This window comes from Scyliorhinus torazame, chromosome 19, assembly GCF_047496885.1.
Source record: "Scyliorhinus torazame isolate Kashiwa2021f chromosome 19, sScyTor2.1, whole genome shotgun sequence".
NCBI lineage: Eukaryota > Metazoa > Chordata > Chondrichthyes > Carcharhiniformes > Scyliorhinidae > Scyliorhinus > Scyliorhinus torazame.
Window position 1 is genome coordinate 35,905,433 of NC_092725.1, and position 15,675 is coordinate 35,921,107.

At 49.1% G+C, this 15,675-nt stretch overlaps 1 protein-coding gene across 1 annotated transcript in view; it reads right to left on the reverse strand.

The window, feature by feature from the left end:
• Positions 1-15,675, reverse strand: part of LOC140396657 (uncharacterized) — a 178,127-nt gene that overhangs the window by 69,162 nt on the left and 93,290 nt on the right. Inside the window, exon 11 of the mRNA XM_072485452.1 lies at positions 2,384-2,923. Coding sequence (XP_072341553.1) covers positions 2,384-2,923 — 540 coding nt within the window. The remainder of the gene's footprint in view (positions 1-2,383; positions 2,924-15,675) is intronic.

The following is a 15,675-nucleotide window of genomic DNA, read 5'->3' on the forward strand; positions in this document are numbered from 1 at the left end:
GTCTGGATGAAGAACTTGTTGTCGAAGGTGAAGACGTTGTGATCCAGAATGAAGCGGATGTTTTGCAGAATTGCGTCTGGAGATTGGCAGTTGTCGGTGTTGAGTACTGAGGCTGTTGCAGCAATGCCATCGTCATGGGGTATGCTGGTGGAGAGTGCCGAGACGTCCATTGTGACAAGGAATGTTCCTGGTTCAACTGGTCCATGGGTGCTGAGTTTCTGGAGGAAGTCCGTCGTGTCGCGACAGAAGCTGGGCGTACCTTGTACGATGGGCTTCAAGATGCCCTCGATGTAGGCAGAGAGGTTATCACATAGGGCCCCATTGCCTGAAACGACTACACGATGACATCAGTAAGTTCCATCCCACCATCAGATTCACCATGGACTACTCTCCAAAATCAGTTGCATTCTTGGACACACTCATCTCCATCAAGGACGGTCACCTCAGCACTTCGCTTTACCGCAAGCCCACGGATAACCTCACGATGCTCCACTTCTCCAGCTGCCACCCTAAACACATCAAAGATGCCATTCGCTATGGACAAGCCCACCGTATACACAGGATCTGCTCAGATGAGGAGGAGCGTAACAGATATCTACAGACGTTGAAAGATGCCCTCATATGAACGGGATATGGCGCTCAACTCATCAATCGACAGTTCCAACGCGCCACAGCAAAAAAACGCACCGACCTCCTCAGAAGACAAACACGGGACACAACCGACAGAATACCCTTTGTCGTCCAGTACTTTCCCGGAGCAGAGAAACTATGACATCTTCTTCGCAACCTTCAACACGTCATCGATGAAGATGAACATCTTGCCAAGGTCATCCCCATACCCCCACTACTTGCCTTCAAACAACCCCGCAACCTCAAACAAACCATTGTTTGCAGCAAACTGCCCAGCCTTCAGAACAGCGACCACGACACCACACAACCCTGCCATGGCAATCTCTGCAAGACGTGCCAGATCATCGACATGGATACCACCATTACATGTGATAACACCACCCACCAGGTAAGTGGTGCATACTTGTGCGACTTGGCCAACATTGTCTACCTCATACGCTGCAGGAAAGGATGTCCTGAAGCGTGGTACATTGGCGAGACCATGCAGACGCTGAGACAACGAATGAACGGACATTGTGCGACAATCGCCAGGCAGGAATGTTCCCTTCCAGTCGGGGAACACTTCAGCAGTCAAGGGCATTGCTGAATCTGTGATCTCCGGGTAAGCATTCTCCAAGGCGGCCTTCAGGACGTGCGACAACGCAGAATCGCCGAGCAGAAGCTTATAGCCAAGTTCCGCACACATGAGTGTGGCCTCAACCGGGACGTGGGATTCATATCGCATTCATCCCTCACCATCTGGCTTGGGCTTGCAAAATCCTACCAACTGTCCTGACTTGAGACAATTCGCACCTCTTTAACCTGGGGTTACCCCTATCTCTGGATCTGTAAACACTTAATTAACTGCAAATGCTCGCATTTTAAGCATTGTCTTGCATCTTTGAATTTGTCTATATATATGTTTCTGGAATCTACCTCTTCATTCACCTGAGGAAGGAGCAGTGCTCCGAAAGCTAGTGTTTGAAACAAACCTGTTGGACTTTAACCTGTTGTTGTAAGACTTCTTACTGTGCTCATCTCATCTAGGGTAGGCTTGTGACAGCTGAGGTCACTGACACTTAGAAACTGCTGGACGCCAAGCCTCTATTGAGGCCCATGCCCTCTGGACTTGGCCATAAGAGATACAGACATGCAGAGACAGGCAGGAGAACATCAGGCTGAGATGCCAGAGGTCATGCACTAATTGGACCAAAGGTTGAGCAGTCTGTCCATGTTCTATCTACCGTTGTGATTCTGACATGCAAGCGCTTGGCTACCTCTCTGAAAAGGGTGGCAGCCACCTTGGAGTCCCAGGTCGAGCAAAACACACAGTTGCTGTCAGATATGTGCTTGGACCTGTCATTTCGGCCATGGAGACAGTGCAACAGTGGCAAGGTAAGAGAGGGATGGGGCAACTCCACCACTCTTTAGGTCCCCCTTCTCTTCAAGGAGTCAGGGAGGTGACAATGATCACCCAGTGAGAGGAGACATGCCAGCCAGACACCTAGAGGCTTCATCCCAGGATGCTCTAAGGGTGCCCTGCCGTTCCACCTTCCCCAATGCCAGTGATCCAGTTGCCTCCAGCAGGTCAGGCTGTGTGGGCTGGTCTTAGAAGGCTGGGAACCTCCAGCCTAGGTCACCAGAAGACACCAGTCAAAATCATCAGTCTACAGCGCAGATCAGTCTGCAGGCTGCCTCCACCTCAGCTTCAGATGTTGGAGCTGCACCTCGACATTGGGCATTCTGTTCTATGAGCTGGTGTTAATTTTCTTACCTGATCTTGCAGCCAGTAGGAAGCACAGTTGTAAGGCATGTAAGTCCCTCTTCTCCATCTCTGCATCCAAACTGGAATTATTTATTCCCAAATTACCATCAGTGCTGTTTGACAGTTCATGTAAATTCCTGCCATCCTGACCTTCAGGGTTTTCTGCCGATTTCTTTTTGAAGTTTCCAACAGTGCTGTTTTGCAATGTATCAAGGCACTTATAAGCAGTCTCCAATTGTTTTCTGAAGGTTGCTTTGTAATCTTTCTTTTTTATATGAAGTAATTGCAGAGCTTCTAGAATTTTTGTTAGATTAGTTGAATCAAAAATTGACTTGTATTTTCTGGGTTTTGTTGAAGGTATCAATCTGATTTTGGGTGAAATTCTTTTTTCAACCGTTTCTAAGTCCAGGAGTGGTATATACATTTCTGCACTGACTTTAGCGCCACAAAACAATCGATTAACTTTATTAGCATTATCCAAAGCATCTTCATTATCATCAGCTTCTTGCTGCTCCAGATTAGGCCAATAATAAACTTGATGAACAACTCCTGTCAGAGAAGAAACCTCAATATTAAAATCAATTTCTAACTTTCATTATGCAAATGTTGAATTTAGCAGAACAATTTAGCATTGCTTTTCGGCGGGAATTCAGCTGTTGGAGTGGGTGGAGCGACAGAGTCGTTCGATGAGTATTTAAACTAGCTGCTTCGCGGATCCAGCTGTAAGAGTGGGCGGAGCTACAGAGTCGAGCGGTGAGTATTTAAACTAGCTGCTTCGCGGATCCAGCTGTAAGAGTGGGCGGAGCTACAGAGTCGAGCGGTGAGTATTTAAACTAGCTGCTTAAACAGCCGCCACAGAGTCTTTGGGGATAAATTTGAAGAGAGACATCACAGCAAAGCAGTGACCTGATTGGCTGGTAAGGTAAGTGCTCCAATTAGCAGTAGCTGGGTGAAATTTAACTCTTCGTGTGTTGGTAATTATCGTGATTGGTAAGTAAAATCTTTATTCCTTTCACTTATTCCTTATTTGATATTATATTTGTAATCAGTTAAGGTAAAGTGTAAAAATGGCAGGAGATCCCAGACCCGTGTTATGCTCCTCATGCTCAATGTGGGAGTTCAGGGACGCGGCCGATGCCCCTGACTCCTTCATGTGCGGGAACTGTGTCCAGCTGCAGCTCCTGTTAGACCACATGACGGCTCTGGAGCTGCGGATGGACTCCCTTTGGAGCATCTGCGATGCTGAGGAGGTCATGGATAGCACGTTAAGTGAGTTGGTCACACCGCAGATTAGGATTGGGGAGGGAGACAGGGACTGGGTGACAGGGTGAGAGAAAGAGCAGGAGGGCAGTGCAGGTGTCCCCTGCGATCATCTCCCTCCAAAACAGGTATACCATTTGGATACTGTTGGGGGAGATGACTCACCAGGGGAAGGCAGTAGTAGCCAGGCTCATGGCACCGTGGTGGCTCTGCTGCAAAGAAGGGCGGGAAAAAGACTGGCAGGGCTATAGTCATAGGGGATTCAATCGTAAGGGGAGTAGACAGGCATTTCTGTGGTCGAAAACGAGACTCCCAAATGGCATGTTGCCTCGCGGGTGCACTGGTCAGGGATGTCTCAGATCGGCTGCAGGACATACTGAAGGGGGAGGGTGAACAGCCAGTTGTCGTGGTGCATATAGGCACCAACGATATAGGTAAAAAATGGGATGAGGTCCTACAATCAGAATTTAGGGAGTTAGGAGATAAGTTAAAAATTACGACCTCAAAGGGAGTAATCTCAGGATTGCTACCAGTGCCACGAGACAGTCAGAGTAGTAATTCAAGAAAAGTCAGAATGAATACATGGCTTTAGAGATGGTGCAGGAGGGGAGGGGTTCAGATTTTTGGGACACTGGAACCGGTTCTGGTGGCCATTACAAATCGGATGGTCTACACCTAGGCAGGACTGGAACCAATGTCCTAGGGGGTGCTTTTGCGAACACTGTTGGGGAGGATTTAAACTAATGTGGCAGGGGGATGGGAACCAGATGAGGAAGTTAGAGGTCAGTAAAGAGGCAGCAACTAAAGCCAGTAAGGTACTAAATAAACTCATTGTGACTAAGGGGAAGAGTAGTCAGGGAAGAGATGATGAATGCAAAGGGACAGGTGGTCTGAGGTGCATTTGTTTTAATGTGAGAAGTGTAGCAGGTAAGGCAGATGAATTTAGGGTTTGGATTAGTACCTGGGAATATGCTGTTATTGGTATTACTGAGACTTGGTTGAGGGAAGGGCAAGATTGGCAACTAAATATCCCAGGGTACAGATGCTTCAGGAGGGATAGAGAGGGAGGTAAAAGGGTTGGACAAGTTGCATTACTGGTCAGAGATGATATCACAGCTGTGATTGTGGAGGGCACTATGGAGGATTCGAGCACTGAGGCAATATGGGTAGAGCTAAGAAATAGGAAGGGTGCAGTAACATTGTTGGGACTTTACTACAGGCCTCCCAAAAGCGAGCGTGAAGTAGAGGTACAGATATGTAGACAGATTATCGAAAAATGTAGGAGCAATAGGGTGGTCGTGATGGGAGATTTTAACTTCCCCAACATTGAATGGGACTCATGTAGAGTTGGAGGCGTAGATGGAGCAGAATTTGTAAAGAGCATCCAGGAGAGTTTTTTAGAGCAGTATGTCCAACTCGGGAAGGAGCCATACTGGAGCTGGTATTGGGGAATGATCCCGGCCAGGTGGTTGAAGTTTCAGTCGGTGATTACTTTGGGAATTGCGATCACAATTCCGTAAGTTTTAGAATACTCATGGACAAAGACGAGAGTGGTCCTAAAGAAAGAGTGCTAAATTGCGGAAAGGCGAAGTATAACAAAATTCGGCAGGAGCTAGGGAATGTAGATTGGGAGCAGCTGTTTAAGGGTAAATCCACATTTGAAATGTGGGAGTCTTTTAAGGAAAGGTTGATTAGAGTGCAGGACAGACATGTCCCTGTGAAAATGAGGGATAGAAAGGGCAAGATTAGGGAACCATGGATGACGGGTGGAATTGTGAGACTAGCTAAGATGAAAAAGGAAGCATACATAAGATCTAGGCGACTTAAAACTGATGAATCTTTGGAGGAATATCGGGAAAGTAGGACAAATCTCAAATGCGCAATAAAGAGGGCTAAAAGGAGTCATGAAATATCTTTGGCTAACAGGGTTAAGGAAAATCCCAAAGCCTTTTATTCGTATATAAGGAGCAAGAGGGTAACTAGAGAAAGGATTGGCCCACTCAAAGACAAAAGAGGGAATTTATGCGTGGAGTCAGAGGAAATGGGTGAGATTCTTAATGAGTACTTTGCATCGGTATTCACCAAGGAGAGGGACATGATGGATGTTGAGGCTAGGGATGGATGTTTAAATACTCGAGGTCAAGTCGGCATAAGGAAGGGGGACGTTTTGGATATTCTAAAAGGCATTAAGGTGGACAAGTCCCCAGGTCCGGATGGGATCTATCCCAGGTTACTGAGGGAGGCGAGGGACGAAATAGCTGGGGCCTTAACAGATATCTTTGCAGCATCCTTGAGCACGGGTGAGGTCCCGGAGGACTGGAGAATTGCTAATGTTGTCCCTTTGTTTAAGAAGGGTAGCAGGGATAATCCAGGGAATTATAGACCAGTGAGCTTGACGTCAGTGGTTGGCAAATTGTTGGAGAAGATATGAGGGATAGGATCTATTCATATTTGGAAGAAAATAGACTTATCAATGATAGGCAGCATGGTTTTGTGCAGGGAAGGTCATGTCTTACAAACCTAATAGAATTCTTTGAGGAAGTGACAAAGTTAATTGATGAGAGAAGAGCTGTAGATGTCATATACATGGACTTCAGTAAGGCATTTGATAAAGTTTCCCATGGCAGGTTGATGGAAAAAGTGAAGTCGCATGGGTTCAGGGTGTACTAGCTAGATGGATAAAGAACTGGCTGGGCAACAGGAAACAGAGAGTAGTGGTGGAAGGGAGTCTCTCAAAATGGAGAAAGGTGACTAGTGGTGTTCCACAGGGATCTGTGCTCGGACCACTGTTGTTTGTGATATACATAAATGATCTGGACGAAGGTAAAGGTGGTCTGATTAGCAAGATTTCAGATGATACTAAGATTGGTGGAGTTGCAGATAGCGAGGGGGACTGTCAGAGAACACAGCAAAATATAGATAGATTGGAGAGTTGGGCAGAGAAATGGCAGATGGAGTTCAATCCAGGCAAATGCGAGGTGACGCATTTTGGAAGATCCAATTCAAGAGCGGACTGTACGGTCAATGGAAGAGTCCTGGGGAAAATTGATGTACAGAGAGATCTGGGAGTTCAGGTCCACTGTACCCTAAAAGTGGCAATGCAGGTCGATAGTGGTCAAGAAGACATACAGCATGCTTGCCTTCATCAGACGGGGTATTGAGTACAAGAGTCGGCAGGTCATGTTACAGTTGTATAGGACTTTGGTTAGGCCACATTTGGAATACTGCGTGCAGTTCTGGTAGCCACATTACTAGAAGGATGTGGATGCTTTAGAGAGGGTGCAGAGGAGGTTCACCAGGATGTTGCCTGGTATGGAGGGTGCTAGCTATGAAGAAAGGTTGAGTAGATTCGGATTGTTTTCTGACTTTCAATACTCTTGAGGGTTCTACCATTCACTGTATATTCCCTACCTGCATTAGACCTTCCAAAATGCATTACCTCACATTTGTCTGGATTAAACTCCATCTGCCATCTCTCTGCCCAAGTCTCCAAACGATCCAAATCCTGCTTTAGCCACTGACAGTCCTCATAGCTATCCGCAATTCCACCAACCTTTGTGTCGTCTGCAAACTTACTAATCAGACCAGTTAAATTTTCCTCCAAATCATTTATATATACTACAAACAGCAAAGGTCCCAGCACTGAACCCTGCGGAACACCACTAGTCACAGCACTCCAATTAGAAACGCACCCTTCCATTGCTACTCTCTGCCTTCTATGACCTAACCAGTTCTGTATACAACTTGCCAGCTCACCCCTGATCCCGTGTGACTTCACCTTTTGTACCAGTCTACCACGAGGGACCTTGTCAAAGGCCTGACTGAAGTCCATATTGACAACATCCCCTGCCCTACCTGCATCAATCATCTTTGTGACCTCTTCGAAAAACTCTATCAAGTTAGTGAGACATGACCTCCCCTTCACAAAACCATGCTGCCTTTCGCTAATACGTCCATTTGCTTCCAAATGGGAATAGATCCTGTCTCAAAGAATTCTCTCCAGTAATTTCCCTACCACTGACGAAAGGCTCACCGGCCTGTAGTTCCCTGCATTATCCTTGCTACCCTTTTTAAACAAAGGAACAACATTTGCTCTTCTCCAGTCCTCCGGGACATCACCTGAAGCCAGTGAGGATCCAAAGATTACCGTCAAGGCCTCAGCAATTTCCTCTCTAGCCTCCTTCAGTATTCTGGGGTAGATCACATCAGGCCCTGGGGACTTATCTACCTTAATATTTTTCAAGACGCCCAACACTTCGTCTTTTTGGATCTCAATGTGACCCAGGCTATCTACACACCCCTTCTCCAGACTCAACATCCACCAATTCCTTCTCTTTGGTGAATACTGATGTAAAGTATTCATTTAGTACCTCACCCATTTCTTCTGGCTCCACACATAGATTCCCTTGCCTATCCTTCAGTGGGCCAACCCTTTCCCTGGCTACCCTCTTGCTTTTTATGTACGTAAGATGTGCGTGGAAAGTTTTTTACGCAGAGGGTGGCAGGTGCCTGGAACGCTTTGCCAGCGGAGGTGGTAGAGGCGGGCACGATAGCATCATTTAAGATGCATCTAGACATATATCTGAACGGGCGGGGAACAGAGGGAAGTAGATCCTTGGAAAATAGGCGACGGGTTTAGATAAAGGTTCTGGATCGGCGCAGGCTGGGAGGGCCGAAGGGCCTGTTCCTGTGCTGTAATTTTCTTTGTTCTTTGTTCTTTGTATCACTCCGATATGTGATGACAACATGTGATATTCCACTTCAGAATCACTATCTAATATCTATCTGCAGGTAATTCCTGATGTATCAGTTCAACAGACTGTTATAGAAACAGGCTGTCAATTATATTTTTAGGATACAGAGATGAAGGTTATTCTTTAAATAATTACTTTGAGCACATATAAATAAGATGGCATGGTGACACAGTGGTTAGCATTGCTGCCTCACAGCACCAGGGATCTGGGTTCAATTCCGCCCTCTGTCTGTGTGGAGATTGTACCTTCTTACCGTGTCTGTGTGCGTTTCCTCCAGGTGCTCCAGTTTCCTCCCATAGTCCAAAGGTGTGCGGGTTAGGTGGATTGCCCATGTTAAATTGTCCCTTAATGTCCAGTGATGCACAGGTTAGGTTCTGGGGATAGGGTGAGGTGGACTAGGGAGTGTAAATTGTTAGAGTGCTCATTTGAAGGGTCAATGGGCCGCATGGCCTCCTCTGCACTGCCGGGATTCTATGCTAACTTTGTTACAGTGCCCCATCAGGGGCTGTCACCCCCATCCATTATTTTACTTTTTTGACCTTTTGTTTTCTTTTTTTTAAAATATATTTTATTGAAATTTTTCAAACAAAAATTTTTCCGTTTTTACAACTCAACAAGGGATTATACATTAAACATTATTGAAATAATATAGTGAGCTTACAACAAAAAACTAGAAGAGAAAAACAAATAGCAAAAACACAAAATAGTGCTCCTCCCCTCCCGTCCTCCCCCCTGGGTTGCTGCTGCTGTCATTTCTATCTTTTCATTATCGTTCTGCGAGATAGTCAAGGAACGGTTGCCACCGCCTGGAGAACCCCTGAGCCGATCCTCTCAACGCAAATTTTATTCGTTCCAATCTTATGAACCCTGCCATGTCGTTTATCCAGGCCTCCACGCCCGGGGGCTTCGCTTCCTTCCACATGAGTAAAATCCTACGCCGGGCTACTCGGGACGCAAAGGCCAAAATGTCGGCCTCTTTTGCCTCCTGCACTCCCGGTTCTTCTGCAACCCCAAATACAGCTAACCCCCAGCCTGGCTTGACCTGGACCTTCACCACCTTTGAAATTACCCTTGCCACACACCCCCAGAACTCATGCAGTGCCGGACATGACCAAAACATGTGTGTGTGGTTCGCCGAGCCTCCTGAGCACCTCCCACATCTGTCCTCGACTCCGAAAAACCTGCTCAGTCTTGCTCCCGTCATATGTGCTCTGTGTAGAACCTTAAATTGAATCAGGCTAAGCCTGGCACACGAGGACGAGGAATTTACCCGACTTAGGGCATCCGCCCATAGCCCCTCCTCGATCTCTTCCCCCAGCTCTTCTTCCCATTTTCCTTTCAGCTCCTCTATCATCGCCTCCTCCTCGTCCCTCATTTCCCGGTATATTTTGGACACTTTGCCCTCTCCAACCCATGCCCCCAAAATCATTCTATCTTGGATCCCCTGCGTCGGGAGCTGCGGAAATTCCCTCACCTGTTGCCTCGTAAATGCCCTCACTTGCATATATCGGAAGGCGTTCCCTGGGGGCAACTTATATTTTTCTTCTAGCACTCCCAGACTTGCAAACGTCCCTTCTATAAACAGGTCCCTCAGCTTCCTAATTCCTGCTCGCTGCCAATACTGGAACCCCCCATCCATCCTCCCTGGGACAAACCTGTGGTTATTCCTTATCGGGGACCACACAAAGGCACCCGTCACTCCCCTGTGTCGCCTCCACTGCCCCCAGATCCTCATAGTTGCCACCACCACTGGGTTTGTGGTGTACCTTTTCGGGGAGAACGGGAGCGGCGCCGTCGCCAGCCCTTTTAGGCTCGTTCCCTTACAGGACGCCATCTCCAGCCTCTTCCACGCTGCTCCCTCTTCCTCCCTCATCCACTTACAGACCATCGACACATTGGCGGCCCAATAGTAGTCGCTCAGACTCGGCAGCGCCAGTCCCCCTCTGTCCGTACTGCGCTGCAGGAGCCCCCTCTTTACTCTCGGGGTCTTTCCCGCCCACACAAAGCTCATAATGCTCCTATCTATTTTTTTTAAAAAGGCCTTTGTGATCAGAATGGGGAGGCACTGAAACACGAAAAGAAACCTCGGGAGGACCACCATTTTAACTGCCTGCACTCTGCCCGCCAGCGACAGCGGCACCATATCCCACCTATTAAAGTCCTCCTCCATCTGCTCCACCAGTCGCGTCAGGTTAAGTCTATGCAGGGTTCCCCAGTTCCTGGCCACCTGGATCCCCAGGTATCGGAAGTTCCTTACCACTCTCCTCAGCGGCAGAGCATCTATCCCCCTGCCCTGTTCCCCGGGGTGCATTACAAAAAGCTCGCTCTTCCCCATATTTAGTTTGTATCCCGAGAACTCTCCAAACTCCCTAAGTATCTGCATTACCTCTGGCATCCCCTCTACCAGGTCCACAACATATAGCAGTAGATCATCTGCGTAGAGCGACACCCGGTGTTCCTCTCCCCCTCTAAGCATCCCCCTCCACTTCTTAGAACCCTTCAGCGCTATGGCCAGTGGTTCAATTGCCAACGCGAACAGTAACAGGGACAGGGGACACCCTTGTCTTGTACCCCTATGTAGCCGAAAATATCCCGACCTTTGCCGGTTTGTAACTATGCTTGCCATCGGGGCCCCATATATGAGTCTGACCCAACTAATAAACCCCTCACCGAACCCAAACCTCTTCAGCACCTCCCACAGATAGTCCCACTCCACCCTATCGAATGCCTTCTCTGCATCCATCGCCGCCACTATCTTGGGGCAGCACGGTAGCCTTGTGGATAGCACAATTGCTTCACAGCTCCAGTGTCCCAGGTTCGACTCCGGCTTCGGTCACTGTCGGTGCGGAGTCTGCACATCCTCCCCGTGTGTGCGTGGGTTTCCTCCGGGTGCTCCGGTTTCCTCCCACAGTCCAAAGATGTGCAGGTTAGGTGGATTGGCCATGATAAATTGCCCTTAGTGTCCAAAATTGTCCTTAGTGTTGGGTGGGGTTACTGGGTTACTGGGTTATGGGGATAGGGTGGAGGTGTTGACCTTGGGTAGGGTGCTCTTTCCAAGAGCCCGTGCAGACTCGATGGGCCGAATGGCCTCCTTCTGCACTGTAAAATTCTATAAAATTCTATCTCTGCCTCCCCCTCCGGAGGGGGCGTCATCATCACCCCCAGCAACCTTCGTACATTAACATTCAGTTGTCTCCCCTTTACAAACCCTGTCTGATCGTCATGTACCACCCCTGGGACACAATCCTCTATCCTTGTCGCCATCACTTTGGCCAGCAGTTTGGCATCTACATTTAGGAGTGAGATAGGCCTGGATGACCCGCATTGCAGCGGGTCTTTATCTGGTTTCAGAATTAGCGATATCGTCGCCTCCGACGTTGTCGGGGGTAGCATCCCCCTTTCCTTAGCCTCATTAATGGTTCTCGCCAAAAGCGGGGCCAACAGATCCATATACTTCCTGTAGAATTCCACCGGAAACCCGTCTGGTCCCGGGGCCTTCCCTGCCTGCATGTTCCCCAGTCCTTTAATCACCTCATCCACCTCGATTGGCGCCCCAGACCTGCCACCTCCTGCCCCTTCACCTTCGGGAACCTTAGCTGGTCCAGAAAGTGTAGTATTCCTTCTTTTCCCCCGGGGGTTGGGACTTGTATAGCCTCTCGTAAAAGGTCTTGAACACCTCGTTCACTTTCCCTGCTCTCTGCTCCAAATTTCCCGTTTCGTCCCTAACTCCCCCGATCTCTCTCGCCATCCTCTTCCGAGGTTGTTGGGCTAGCTGCCGGCTTGCCTTTTCCCCATACTCGTATTGCATCCCCTGTGCCTTCCTCCACTGTGCCTCTGCCTTTCCCGTGGTCAGCAGGTCAAACTCCGTCTGTAGTCTTCGTCTTCCTCTGTATAGCCCTTTGTCTGGGGCCTCCGCATATTTTTTATCCACCCTCAAAATTTCCCCCACTAATCTCTCTCTTTCTTTGCCCTCTTGTTTCCCCTTGTGGGGTCTAATGGAGATCAGCTCTCCTCTAAACACTGCCTTCAGCGCTTCCCATACTACCCCCACCTGAACCTCCCCATCGTCGTTGACCTCCAGGTATCGCTCAATACACCCCCTCACCCTTCCACAGACCCCCTCGTCCGCCAGTAGTCCCATATCTAGTTGCCAGAGTGGGCGCTGCTCCCTTTCCTCTCCTAGTTCCAGATCCACCTAATGCGGGGCGTGGTCTGAAACGGCTATGGCCGAGTACTCCGTTCCTGCCATTTTCGGGATCAGTGCCCTTCCCAAAACGAAAAAGTCTATCCGGGAGTATACCTTATGGACGTGGGAGAAGAAAGAGAACTCTTTAGCCATTGGCCTGGCGAATCTCCATGGATCCACTCCCCCCATTTGTTCCATAAATCCCTTAAGCACCTTGGTCGCTGCCGGCCTTCTCCCGGTCCTGGATCTGGACCGGTCTAGCCCTGGATCCAGCACTGTGTTAAAGTCCCCCCCCATTATCAAATTTCCCACCTCCAGGTCTGGGATACATCCCAGCATTCGCTTCATGAATCCCGCGTCATCCCAATTCGGGGCATATACATTCACCAGCACAATAGCCTCGCCCTGCAGTCTGCCACTCGCCATCACATATCTGCCCCCACTGTCCACCACTATGTTCTTAGTCTTGAATGATACACGTTTCCCCACCAATATTGCCACCCCTCTGTTTTTCACATCCAACCCTGAGTGGAATACCTGTCCCACCCATCCGTTTCTTAGTCTAACCTGATCCGCCAACTTCAGGTGCGTCTCCTGGAGCATGACTACGTCCGCCTTCAGTCTCTTTAAGTGCGCAAACACCCGTGTCCTCTTAATCGGCCCATTTAAGCCTCTCACATTCCACGTGATCAGCCGGATTGGGGGGCCATTCACCCCCCCCCCCTCGTCAACTAGCCATCCCCTTTTTTAGGCCATCTCCTCATCCAGGTCCCACGCACCCGTCTGTCCCCCAGGTAGTGCCTTCCCGCCCCGACCACCTCATCTCTTACCAGCTCCCCCTTGCACTCAGCAGCAGTAACCCAGTTGATCCCCCCCCCACGAGATGCCCCTCTAGCTTGATTACTCCCCCCATATTGCTTCCGGAAGTCAGCTTACTCTGGCTGACCTCGGCTTCCCCCGTTCACTCTTTGACCTCCGTGCGTGTGGGGCTCCCTTCCTTCCTGCGCCCGTTTTCCCGCTATAATTTCCATAGCGCGGGAAAATACTCGCGCTTTCCTCTCGGCCCGGCCCCTATGGCGCAGTTCCCTCATTCCCCTTCCCTGTCCCTTTTCCCACCGGCGCCCACATTTCTTCGTGACCCCGCCATCGGGGGGAGAAAAATTCCCCGTCCAACATTGCTGTACAGTAGCCCTTTCCTTTCCCCACTTTACATTTCTGTACCACCACCTCGCTGCTTCTCTCCAAACATCAAACTCTCAAATCTAGTCCAGTTTCTCTTCTTGGATAAATGTCCCTGCCTCCTCCGCCGTCTCAAAGTAGTGGTGCTTGCCCTGATGTGTGACCCACAGTCGCGCCGGCTGCAGCATCCCAAATTTAATTTTCTTCCTATGGAGCACCGCCTTGGCCCGGTTAAAGCTCGCCCTCCTTCTCGCCACCTCCGCACTCCAGTCCTGATACACACGAATCACCGCATTCTCCCATTTGCTACTCCGTGCCTTCTTGGCCCAGCTCAGGACCATCTCTCTGTCCCTGTAGCGATGGAACGTCACCACTATTGCTCTTGGTGTTTCACCTGCCTTTGGTCTTCTCACGAGGACCCGGTACGCTCCCTCCACTTCCAGGGGGCCCATTGGGGCCTCAGCTCCCATTAGTGTGTGGAGTATCGTGCTCACATAAGCCCCAGCGTCAGCTCCCTCTGCTCCTTCGGGGAGACCTAGAATCCGTAGGTTTTTCCTCCTCGAGCTGTTCTCCAGGGCTTCCAGCCTTTCTATGCACCTCTTGTGTAGTCTCCATTTTTACCACCAGGTCCTGTATCTCATCTTCATTCTCGGCTGCCTTTGCCTTCACTCCACGGAGCTCCATCGCCTGGACCTTTTGTGTTTCCTTCAGTCCCTCAATTGCCAGTAGCATCGGCGCCAGCTCCTCTTTCTTGAGCTCCTCCATACATCGTCGGAGAAACTCCTGCTGGTCTGGGCCCCATACCATCTGGGCTCCATCCGCCGCCATCTTGCTTCTCCCTTCTCTTCTCTGCCGCTGCTCCAAAGGATCCTTCGCAATCTGGCCACTACCGCCGCTCCTTTCCATACACACCCGGGGGGACTCCTCCCTTCGTCACCCCACACTGGGTTAGGTCGAAAAAAATTTCCGTTGGGGCTCCCGATAAGAGCCCAAAAGTCCGTTGGAACGGGAGGTGCCGAGACGTGCGGCTTAGCAGTGCATCACCGCACCCGGAAGTCGACCTTTTGTTTTCTTAAACGAGAATATAAATAGAGGATTGCTGGGACACTGTGCGTGGGAGTGTAGCTATGCGGCTGAACAAAGCCAATTAACTCTCTCAGTAAAGAAAAGCTCTGTGTCTAGGTTTTGACTTCAACAATTAGTGTGGATCCTAGTAACACCAATATTGATATCAGACAATTTGACGTGGCTCCTAAATCTTTACTTAACTGGGTGGCCAATGTGTTCCTTGGACTGGTAGATTAATGGTGGGGCAGATTTCTGACTGTCTGGGGAACCCGATCATAAACCCATTTTGTTGAAGTGGTGTTTATTAGTTGCACAATGTGTGTTAATATCAGAAACACTGCCATTGATTGGTTTATCAACATCTGGAGATATTTAAAATGCTGTGGTTGATTAAACAGGACACACTTTTTGGAGCATTGTAAAAGTGATTCAGGAAGCAGCAGTCGAGGATTGGCGTGGAAGAAGTAGCGGGAAGGGCTCCCAGATTTCTTCGACACTTTGATCAATGTTTTTCTCACAATTAGGGATTGAGGGTAGGAAGGATGTGTGAGGGGAAGTAAAGGAGGAAAGTCAGTGCCACCTCCATCATCCTACATAAGGTTAGAAGAAGTTTAATGACCACACACGATTGATCATACATCTCCTTCAGGGATAATAGAGAGGCAGCTATTTCCCTCATCCTGCCTCTGCCATTAACTTGGTGAATGGTAACTTGTCCAACTCACAACCTAATAATAATAAAACAGAAAGTGCTGGAAGTAGCAACAGGTGGAGAGAGGAACAGATTTATTGGCCTTGATTTTCACTTAGCTCGGATGACTTGGGAACCCTTTAAAAATGGTGGATGGGCTGAA